This window comes from Alligator mississippiensis, chromosome 1 (genome assembly GCF_030867095.1).
Source record: "Alligator mississippiensis isolate rAllMis1 chromosome 1, rAllMis1, whole genome shotgun sequence".
Lineage (NCBI taxonomy): Eukaryota > Metazoa > Chordata > Crocodylia > Alligatoridae > Alligator > Alligator mississippiensis.
Genome location: NC_081824.1, coordinates 144,232,089 through 144,244,236, shown reverse-complemented (window position 1 = coordinate 144,244,236; position 12,148 = coordinate 144,232,089). Strand labels below are relative to the sequence as shown.

The 12,148-nt window shown below is 45.5% G+C and overlaps 1 protein-coding gene across 1 annotated transcript in view; it reads right to left on the bottom strand.

Moving 5' to 3' along the window:
- Positions 1-12,148, bottom strand: part of LOC102561979 (centromere protein J) — a 74,849-nt gene that overhangs the window by 37,978 nt on the left and 24,723 nt on the right. The window contains exons 6-7 of the mRNA XM_019479701.2: positions 11,684-11,825; positions 4,232-4,340 (exon numbers count right to left, since the gene is read on the bottom strand). Coding sequence (XP_019335246.2) covers positions 4,232-4,340; positions 11,684-11,825 — 251 coding nt within the window. The remainder of the gene's footprint in view (positions 1-4,231; positions 4,341-11,683; positions 11,826-12,148) is intronic.

Here is a 12,148-nt window from a genome sequence, read left to right as displayed (position 1 = left end):
CTGGCACACCCTTGCATGGTCTTCTAGGCCCTGCCTCTTGCATTCCTTGCCCCCTGGCCCAGCTTCAACAGAAGGGATGGAGGATGATGCCCTCAGCCCTACCTAACTGGTCTGGTGGTTAAGGCACTGTCCAGAAAGTGGGAGATGTGGCCTTGGAACCTATCAGTCTGAGGAGGCCTATAATCCAGGTCTCCCACTTTCTGGGCAAGTGCATTAAACATTAGGCTAGCGGGCAAAAGTAAGCACCATCATCACCTACCTTTTTCCCTCTGTTAACTCTAAAGTTTGTCAATCAGTTAAGTTCATTGGTAGAAGCCTCCTCTCACAGCTGAATCCCAGGAGGGGTGTCCCTTCTTAGTGAGTCTGATCAAGCTGAATTCAGACAAGTCTGAAGTGTGTCAGGCTGCCCATAAGTCTATCCTTTGAGATAATGGGAGATGTATGTGCCATATGGTTTCCATATGAGAAGAGACTGAAACAATTAAGATTTTTCTGCTTGGAAAAGAGGTGACTGAGAGGAGATATGAGAAGGGAAATGGTTTGAGACAAGTGGACAGAGAACTGTTATTCACTGTGTCTCATAATACAAGAACTTAGAGGCACACAATAAGACTGTCAGACAGCAAATGTAAAACAAATAGAAGGAAGTACATTTTTACGGAATGCATAATTAACTCATGGAACTCCCTGCCACAGGACAACGTGGGTGCCAACAATATGACTGGGTTCAAAAAAGGGCTTTAGATAAATTTATAGAGGACAGGTCCATCAGGGGCTATTAAAATGCAATAGTCAGGGATGTAATCCCAGGCTTCCCTAAGTTTATGACTGTTGGAAACTGGAAGGATGTGATATGGGAGAGATCATTCTGAACATGTCCTGTTTCTTACACTCTTTCTCCAGAGCATTTACTATTTGCCATGGTTGGTGACAGAATACTGGGCTGGATGAACTAAATGCATTGTGTAGCAATTCTTATGAAACAAGATCAATCTCTGAGGATGCATTAGGCTGTCATGGAAAGAATGGGAAATGATAGAAGTAGAACAGAGGAGTCCCAAGGAGACAAGAAAGTTTGAGGTAATCAGCAACTAAATCAACTCAGGGATGTCAAAGGTATGGCCCACAGGCCAGAGATATATCATCCAGCCCTCACAGCTGGCCCTGGGTCTTGAGTTAACTCACATGCCACATATGGTGCATGCTGGACCAGTCCCACATGCAGGTCCTGGGGACATGGCGCACATGGCACCATGTGCCATGTTTCCCATGCCGCATGCACGGAGGGGAGGGGCCATGGATCCCCTGCATGTCTTATCCAGAGCCAGCTCTAGCCAGTCTGACATGTGTGCTGCATGTGACTCCTGCTCCAGCACTGATGCTGCATGCAACGCTCACCCCAGACCAGCTGGAGTGGGCACCATATGCAGATCACATCCTGATCCAGCTAGAGTGGACGGGCAGCAGCCCTGGACCTTGGAGTGAGCACTGGGGGTCTGGATCCTGCATGTTGTGGGGGGTGGGAAAGAGGCATCTGTGGGCCCAGTCCACTCCATGGGGATGGCTGCACACCATTTATATAGCCCATAGGCTGGTTCTATGCCACTCATCTGGCCCTGTGGGGCCAGAAGAGTTTGATACCCCATCTGCATCACATTAGAGGCAAAATGGAAGTTCGACTTTGGTATTTTTATGTTTAAGTTCCTTACCATCTTCAAGCAATTCTTATTATTTCCCTTATATGAATGGAAATTAGCATATAAGTTCTTGACAGTACATGGTTCTGAGTGTTCTGTTAATCATAAATTATACGAAGACTCAAACAATGTACAATATTGCACAAGCAAAGGATTTTACAGGATACTCAACTGGGCCTCCAGAAGTCTAGCATACAGTACCTACTTTGAGTAACTAAGCAAATGGGTAAAGCTCAAGCAGTGAGCCTACTAGAAGGATATGAGATCTTCTACTACCAGCAACTGTAGGACTTCTCCTTCAGCTCAAGTAGTAGGTGGCAGTCATTTTTTAATAGGAAAGCAAGATGATGTTCTAGTCTAGTCCCATGTTATGTGATAATTTTCTCAGGTGTCTGTACTGACAAACCAACATTTTCAAATGTGAGTGACTAAAGTAAGGCATCTATATTAATAGTCTGATTTTCAAAATGGATTGACTACTTGACTACTTGATTTCCCAGCATCTCTCAAAATGGAATACTTAATTCAGGTGGCTATATATGCATTTAATTGCTTAGTTTAAGCATTCAAGTTTGAAAATGTTGGTCTTAATATCTATAACTACATAGCATTTGCTTCCATTGCATTAACATACCAGTTTTCCTCACCAAGACATAGATACTAAATGTCACTCTCTTATGCATACATCACCTTTTTGCCTTTTGTGTTCCTGTTTTAGAGAGTGTAAGAAAGAATGAAGAAAAAAAGAATAACTATTGTGGGTAAGAAGTTTTGCTTTTGGGTCTGCCTTCACCTAAAGGAAATATGTATGCTCTGCATAACAAATAAACAAGAATCACTTGGAATCTGAGTGTGTTACTTTGTTAGTGAACAAAGAGAATTGGAGTTTAATGCTCTGGGTTTCAAAATATGTTTGATACAAAACTATATTTTGCAGGTCAGTAAATGTTGCAAGACAGCAAAACTAGTGCTTAAAGATAAATGCAATTATAAGTGGACAAAAAACACTGTCATATTTGACACTAAGGCCTCTGCCAGATATGCAGGCAAAGACATGATAGGATCTGATGCGCAATCCCCACAATCATGTTTCCTTCCATGTCACACATACATGGCAGGAGGCATGACTGTGGGATTGAATATCAGATCCCATCGTGCTTTTTGCTGGTGCAGGGGGAGCCTGGGATAACGATCCCAGACTGACCCTGCAGCAGCAGGAAGCAAGCTCCCGCAACTGGAAGGCCCCTCAGCTGATGGGTCCACCAGCCACAGAGAAGTACCTGGCTACACATTCAATTAATGGCATGATAGGAACCATCCAAAAAGTTATTGAACATTTTTGTGTAATAACTTTGTGACTTATTCCTTGCTTTATCGCACCATTCTTTGCTTTAACACATGGCTGGGATACAATTTAAGATGTGATTAACCAGTTAATCACATCTTAAGTGTAACACATGGTAGGGGCCCAGGGTCCACCTTTTAAAAAGTGCTTAAAAGCCAACAGTGCTTGGAGATACTACTAGATCTTGCTTGAGGTCCACCTCAGCAGGAAGGATTTAATGGGCCATGGAAAATGAATTGTCTACTAGTCCCTACAGGTATGTCATGCAGGTCAGCTGCGGAGAATAACAACTGAGAAGTCTGAACTGTTAATGTCCAAGCTACACCTGTCTTCTGAAATAACTAAAGAGCTCAGCCTTCAGGGCTTATAATTCTGCACATTTTACAAAGATCAGTGGACTGAAGCTGCCCAAAGCATTGAGCATTCCGGTCTATTCAAAGCATTTGGGTACATCGTTATCTTTAAGCATGTGAGACATCTCATTCAAATCAAAGGGAATACTTGTGTGTTTACAGGTAAGCGTAAGCCTGCAGTCTTTGAAACATTAGGATCAGAGCACTCACTACCTGGCAAGAACCTGCCCTTCCCCACCCCCCCAAAATGACAGACCAAAAGTCAAAGGGACATGATTATCAGACCCATACAGATTTTTGATAGGAAGGGCTGATAAATAGACTAGCAGGGTCATCCTGAAATAGATTTCCTTTAAATTAGTTGGAAATGGTTAGAATTCAGCAGGAATAGTAGCAGTGGTGGGTGGAGACAGGGAGGGAATGAGTGGGAAGAGGAGAGGAGTTGAGGTGCTGCTGAATAAGGAGGGGAAGGGATGGGGAGACAAGTGGAAACTCTTACCTGCTCCAGGGACTTAAAAAAGAGGGTGGAGTGATCCAAAATGGGGTTTATCTATGCCACTTCACTACCTCTGGATCAGCTTCTAGGTGGGATGCTAGCCACACCATTCTGTTGGGTGCTATTGCCTATAGAAATCAAAATGCCTTAACCCAGTAAGCTGCTGAATTTGGGTAGATGATTGACCCTTTTTGACCTTTTTTTTAATTTGGTGTTAAAAAGGCAATAGGAGACATTCTTGTGCAGAGAGCTAGAACAAGGCCTACGCATCACTGGCAAGCAGAAGGGCACATCAGAAAGTAGAAGCAGAACACCACCAGTATAGCAAACAGCACAATACCTGCTGCTCCTGCTGATGTTTTTCTACTATTTGAGAGTCTACTTTCAATTGTTCTTCAACAAATTCCTCAAAAGTCTTCTGTCTTATACCAATTCCTGGTCTGATTGGCCTAGGCAAAGAATGAAAGGGCAGTGAATATAATGATTCCCAACTATTTTCTTTGTAATTATGAAGCAGCTGACATCTAGTTCAGATTTCAATGCTGATCTGCATTTAACAAAAAGAAGAAGTGAGCAATAAGTGTAGTGCAAAACTGTCATCTAAAAACTGTTTTCACTTTCAGATCAATATCAATTTCTCCTTAAAAATAGGGAAAAAAGAAAAAGGGAAATGGAACATACCTAAAGGGAAAAGTAAATCTCAAAAGCTGGACTCTTTTTTCAACCCTGCAAACCACGTTTATTCTAAACATTTTTCTAGACTACGAATAGCTCTAGTAAAGAATGATTTAGTCAAAGGAAAATTTCTGAAATATTTGATGAAAAGAACACCAATCTCCAAAGTACCTTTGCTTTGTAAGAAAAGGGAACACATCAGAGGGACAACTGAAAGTCTGAATAACAGGCCAGGGTAGTGTAGCAAATAGTTGCATGTGTGTGGAGCTAATATACTCTAACACTTGAGCAAAGATTGCTTTTGCAAGTGTACAGTCTATCTATCTTGGTGCAGACACTATTGTTCAAAACATGTGTATGAAGTTGTTTGTACATTCATGAGCAGTGGGTGCTTTCTGAGGATGGGAGGAGGGAAACTAGATCTGGATTCCTTGCCAAGAGAGTGGTCCCAGAGTGGTCAGATTTTTTTTCCTGGGTCTTCTGTCATCCTCCTCCTTTTTAATCTACTCATATTTGTTCATGTTTCAAAGATGTTGCCACACAATAGGAGCTGACCCAGTGGCAATGAAAGGAATAATGAGTGAGAGTGTACATGCAGGGAGCTGTGAGATCTTGTGTGCATCCTCATATGCTCATCCTCTGTACTCCTAACATTTGCAACTTTAACATGAGTCTCATGGTCCATGGTGATTTCTCCAAAGCCTCCTTTCCTGGACTCCTCTGGCTTCTGTGAGAATCTCAGGCCACTAACAGACATTCACTTAAAGGCATGATGGTATCTGATTTGCAGTCCCAACTACTGCAACTCCTGCCATACCACACATGCATGGCAGTGCATGTGATTTTGAGATCAGGCATTAAATTCCAATCACACTTTACTTGCCAGTGCAAGGGGACACCAGGACCATGATCCCAAGCTTGCATCAACAAGTTGAAAGCTAGGTGCCCACAATCAGACAAAACCCTAGATGGGAGGCACATGTGATTTTTACTCATCCCTGGGCACAGGGACCCCAGGATCGGGCTGTGGTTGCTGATCCTGGGGTTCCCATAATGGGAAATGAGCAAAAACTGTGTGCGCCCCCCCAGCTGCACAGCACACATGGTTTTTGTAGATCCTGGTACACAGGGACCCCAGGATCAGGGAGCCTTTCTGCAGTCCTGGGGTTCCATCATGCTGGAACCTTTAAAAACCACGTGTGAAGCTGAACTGTACATATGGTTTTCTGACAACATAGGTGCTGGGGATCGTGGGATCAGGGACAGGCTCCTAACCCCAGGGTCCCAGGGACCAGAATGTCAGAAAACTGTTCATGCAGCTCACCTACACACATGGTTTTTAAAGGTCTGGGGTGCAGTGAGCCTGAAATTGGAGGAGACACTCCCTGATATCAGGATCACTGCATCCCCCTTCTGCCTCTGGGGGCCAAGTGGGACCCTTGGGTCCAGGGAATGGTTCTCCCCAGCCTGACTGGGCAGGGGACAGCTGTGTTCCAGATCTTGAGGTTGCCCCATGCTGGACCCTGACACTGAGCTGAGTGTTGGGATTTGTCATGGGCCAGCCCCAACTCACCACACATTGAATTTAAGGCATGAAAAACAAGCCACAAAGTTACTACACATTATATGTGGAATAGAATTAGGTTCATTTACCGTATGATCATACAGTAAGGTACCTTCGGAAGGTACCTGCAGGTATATAGGGAGGTCGGACTCAATGATCTACTGAGGGGTGGCCAGATTCAATGATCTACTGAGGTCCCTTCCGACTCAAACATCTATGAATCTATGAATGCCTTAAATTGACTTGAATGTGCGGCTGGGTTACTATTTAAGGCACAATTCACCTGTTAACATTTTAAATGTAATATGCATCAGGGGGCCTCTGTTTTCAAAACCTCATGATTTAAGGGGATCCAAGGGACAGAGCTGGCAATACTGGGAATGTGTACACTGCTTCCATGGCATGCTGGATAGCACCATCCAGAGGCATGGCCCTACCCAACCACTGCTGTTCCACATGCACCAAATGCAGAAATAAGGCAATAAAGTTGTACCGAGGGTACTGCCTGCCACTTGTTCTCAAGCACACCAGATGTGGGGTACAGCCTTCAGACCAACTTTACCGCCTTGTTTCTAGGTGTGACATGCATGGAGCAAAAGTGGTGTGTGCTTACAAGCAGCGCTCTCAGAAGGACTGTGAAAGCAATACAGACAGTGGAAGTGAGTCTCCACAGTCTGATGGGGAATTCTAAGGCTGCAATTCAGTGTAAAGGTTCTCCAAGAAAATATATGGTTCCTGCTTTACACACGGCTAATCTGGGCAGGGAAAGGGGAAGCAACAATGAAGGGGGTTACCATAGGAAAGGCAGTCTCCTGATGCAGTAATAAGGAGCTCTCTCCAAGCTCAACAAGGAATAAAATGTTAAAAAAGCACCTGCTGTAGGAGTGAAATGTCAAATATATTTCAGGATTTCACATCAGGTTTTCTTAGATCACAATCCCATTTTAACAATAACTTCAATTTCTTTATCAGCGATTTGGACGATGGGGTGAAAAGTAACCTGTTCAAATTCACTGATGATACCAAAATCTGGGGTGAGGTGGGCACGCTAGCAGGGAGGGAAAGACTGCAGAAAGACCTGGACAGGTTGCAAGGGTGGGCTGACAAAAACAGGATGCGTTTCAATACGGACAAGTGCAGGGTGCTGCACTTGGGCAGTAGTAACCAGCAACACACTTATAAGATGGGAAACTCCCTTCTTGAGAGCACGGAGGCAGAAAGGGATCTTGGAGTCATCACTGACTCCAAGATGAACATGGGCCGACAATGCGAGGTCACGGTCAGCAGGGCTAACCGGACCCTATCGTGCATCCACAGGTGCATCTCAAGTAAGGCCAAGGAGGTGATCCTCCCCCTCTACACGACACTGGTCAGGCCACAGCTGGAGTACTGTGTCCAGTTCTGGGCACCCCACTTCAAGAGGAATGTGGATCCATTGAGAGGGTCCAGAGGAGGGCCACCCACATGATCCGGGGACAGCAGGGCAGACCCTACAATGAGAGGCTACGGGACCTGAACCTGTTCAGCCTTCACAAGAGAAGGCTGAGGGGGGACCTGGTGACCGTCTATAAACTCACTAGGGGGGACCAGAAGTGTTTGGGGGAGACCTTGTTTCCCCCAGCGCCCCCCAGGATAACAAGAAATAACGGCCACAAGTTGTTGGAGAGTAGGTTCAGATTAGACATCCGTAGGAACTACTTCACAGTTAAGGCGGATAGGATCTGGAATCAACTTCCAAGGGAAGTGGTGCTGGCTCCTACTCTGGGGGTCTTTAAGAAGCGGCTCGATGTCTACATGGCTGGGGTCACTTAAGCCCAGTTTCTCTCCTGCCCAGGCAGGGGGTCGGACTTGAAGATCTACAAGGTCCCTTCCAACCCTACTTCTATGATTCTATGATTCTATGAATCACTATTAAAATCTATTTCCTTTCTATTTAAGACACAGAAAAAGAAGGCAAACAGGTAAAGCACTTGAAAAGTAAAAGTCAGCAATGTTCTTTCTAACAAGTCCCCCTCTTCTGTTTATCATTAGGTCTTTAACAACTTATAAAGGAAAAACCCATATGATAGTTTTTTAGGGCACGTCCAGATGATCCCACACATGCCTCTTGCCATGTCTCAAAGCAGTTTGAGACGCAGCAAGAGGCACGCTGGGAACAAAAAAATGTTTGCAGCGTGGGCTCAAAATTTGCTACCTGGATATCCAGGTATCAACCCCCACCCAAAAAAAAAAAAAAAAAAAGGCAGGGCAGGACATGGTCCAGGACCGTGCCCTGAGGCAACCGAAGGCTCGGGTCCTCCAAAGAGATGCTCTGGTAGCCAGCCAGAGCATCTCTATGGCTGCCCCTTGCCCCGATGCTTGAGCACACTGCCTGCCTATGCAGGGCAAACAGCAATGCAGGCTGCAGCAACCTGGACCCGGGCTCCAATCCAGGTAAGTAGGGTGTGGGAGGGCTGGAGGGATGGGGGGCTGTGAGAGTGCAGGGGACCGTGGTGGGGGGGCAGCTCGGGAGGGGTGGGCCACCCCCCCACAGGGACTACATGCCCCCCTGCCACAGCCCACAGCTCACCTACAGCAGCAGCAGCCATCTGGGCACTCAGGGCCTCCTGTCATAGCCCCCCGTGCCATATCACATGGACCTGGCCCAGCTCAGCATGGCTGTGCCAGGAGGCCCCGAGCACCCCAATGGTCGCTGTTGCTGCAGGTGAGCTGTGCGCCAAGCCAAGGAGCTGGGACCCTGCAGGGGGGCATGTGGGCTGTACAGGGGGGAATGTGGGCCCTGCAGGGGGGCTGGGGCCCTGCGGGGGGCACGTGGGCCCTGCAAAGGAGCATGTGGGCTCTGCGGGGGGGTAGGGGACCCACCACTCTTGAGCAGCCCCACACCCCACAGTCCCCCCACACCTACCCACACAGCCCACACCCACCCATATCCCCCCACACCCCTTCCCACCCCCCTCCTGCAAACCCCACATCCACCCATCACACACCCATTGTGCCCAGCTGCCAGACAGGATGAGACCTGCTGGCAGGAGCTGTGACTGCGGGGGCAGCTGTCCCCACATCCTAGTTAGTGAAGGGGTGGGGTGAGTTCTAACTGTTCTATGATAAGAAAATCAAAAGCAAACATCAAAACATATAAATATTTAGAATTTATTTTATTGTGATGATAGAGATACTGGTAGGCTTCCAAATTGCTTTAACATTGTAAATATATCAATAAAACATTGCCCAACTGATTTCTCTCTCTCTCTAGTGGTCTTTTGTATGAATTGTAGAATAACATGGATTTGGGGGTATTTAAAGAGTGAATTTGGGATTTTTTATCAGAGATTTTGTAGTTTTTAAATAGGGAATGCCAGGATTCCTGCTAGTGAGGCAAGTGGCAGGACCCAGGCAGAGAAGCCTGCTCAGAGTTGGCACCTGGGACCCAGCTGGAGGTGGCTGACCTCCTGGGCACTTGGGGCCAGAATGACATGCTTTGACAGTTCAAAGCAGGCCACCACACTGAGAACATCTGGGCAATAGCTGCCCAGATGGCAGGGTGAAGGCACACATGACAGTAATGCCACACAAAGGCCAACTGTGCAGTCACAGCCTGCTGGCAGCTAGATCAGACGTGCGGATGCCTTGGCTGTGGCCGTGTAGTCCCCATCTGGGTCTGGCAGGCACACAGCCTTGGGGTCACATACTGTCGCAGGTCACAGCAGGTCATATCCAGGCAGCTGCCCCTGCTGCCAGACTGCTGCAGTGAGTAGAGGGTGCAGGGAACTCTCGATTAGGGCTGCTTCAGCAGTCTAGCTGGCACAAGGGGCTAGTGTCCCCAGATACCAATTGGCCAAGCCCCAGAAGCTCCTGGAAGCAAGCAGCCCTGAGCTGCTTGCCAGGGCAGCTTTTTATACTGTTGGGGCCAGGAAAGGTGCTGGCCCCAGCTCTAACTCCCCCTGGCTGCAGACCCAGGAGGAGCTGGGCAGGGTTATTTTGCCCCAAGTGGCATGACTTGCCCCACACCAAAGCGCATTTCTGGGCATGTGCGCTGAGGCAAAAATCCCTGGCTCAAATTTGTGCCGCTCCTATTTGAGCTGTTGCAGATGCACATGCCTGCATGTTTGGACATGCCTTTAGATGGTTTATGAGATGGTTAAAGTATCTGAAATATCATCTGCATGTGCAAAATTTCATGTGAGCAAACAAAGGATAGATTAAGGCCCACTGAAAAATGCAACCCTGAGTTTCCTCAAATAGAATATCTATTTTAGTGATCAAGCTAAAGTATAAAAAAAAATCTTGTTCCTTAAGACTACTCTTGTTCTTCATCATTAGCTGCAATGTGCATTATAGCCTAAATCATCTATGCACTGAGCCTCAGAGGACATGTCTACACATGCATTAATGCTCCACAGTTACTGCATATTAAATTTAGTACCTGTAATAACAGGTACTGACTGAATGCACAGTAACTGGAGCTACTATGCAGTAGCACTGGTGCATGTCTTTTTAGTGACACTAATGCACAGCAGACTAATTCTACCATGCATTAGCACAATAGCACAACTTTTGGTGTGACACACTAATGTGCAGTAAAATTAGTCTACTGTGCATTTAGTGTCTCATGCAGACACACCCAGAGAGCACTAAATCAGTGACCTAATTACAGAGGTGATTTTCTAAAGGAAGTTAAGATCCTGTGAAGCTGTCTTATGCATGTATGACATCCTCAAGTTTTTGCATTGCATTATTGTCATGATTATTTCCCTTTCTGTTATTGCAGGAACATTTTGAAGTAAGCTTTTACATAGATCTGTATTGGCACTAAAATGTTTGTACTTGCTGTGCTGCCCTGGCCTGTTATTCAGATCTTCAGTTGTCCCTCTGATGTGGTTCCCTTTTCTGCAAAAGCAAAAGGTCCATTTAGGGAGAAAAGGGAAAAGTTTAGCTTAGATGGCCTTGAATTCTTATTGCAGTTGAAGTCTGACCCATTTTTCTTTAAAGCAAAACAAAATAAACCCACAAAAGGGAAGAGAAAAAAACAGCAGGATACAAAATACAGTTTTTGTTTCTGATGCTAACTCTCGCTGAGCCAGAGTTTTACTATATAGGACACAAAAAGAAAGAAAGAAGAAAAATAAGGGAAGGTAGCAGAAAGTGACAAGTCCTAAGGGAAAAGTATATGAAAAGACCTCTTGTTAAGTCTTTACTTATTTGTTTGGCTGGTAAGTCTGAAGACTGTAGATAGGTTTGAACTGTGCTCATAGTTACCACATTCCCACCAGACACATAGGCCTCTCCTACTTGGCTTTATTCTAAGAGCCAGCTAAATATTGTCAGTGATGTTTCTATTCTGGACCTGGCAGTCCCACCACAGAGCCACAGATTTGTCTCACCTCTGCCTATGCTTACAAGCCACTGTCGTTCTAGGGAGAGAATCTTTGTACATAAAACCCACCAATATGCTAACATCTGAAACCGTAACTGTACATGTATCACAGCAAGCAAAGCTAGAAAACTATTTTACAGATAACTTCAATTTTGTCTCAAACTAAACCCATTCCTCACCTGTCTTCCAGATTTCTATTCCTTGTCTTGATTCTTATGCCAAAGGGTGAAAGGGGAATCTGTTCATCAATTTGTTCTCCTCCTTTTTCTTCAATGGCAGGCAAGGCTTCAAGGCAAGCCTCTTCCTCTAGTAGATCTTTATCTATATGTCAGAATAGGTGTCAATATACAGCCTTAATTTTTTTCTTCATTGTTTTCTACATAGTCTAAGATTTTTTTTATATATTTTGAAAGTGCTTCATGGAAAAAGTTAAAATTACCTAAATGGAGAATAAAATATACTTAAATATATCTCACTGCTAAGTCTAATGACCAAAAAGAGGAAAACATTAAAAGGATTTAATGGATGTTCCCTGGGCCCCAGCTAGACATGCAGGTACAGGTGTGATGGAAACTGAGGCATGATCATCACAATCATGCTTCCTGCCATGCCATATGTACATGGAAGAAGGTGTAATTGGGGAA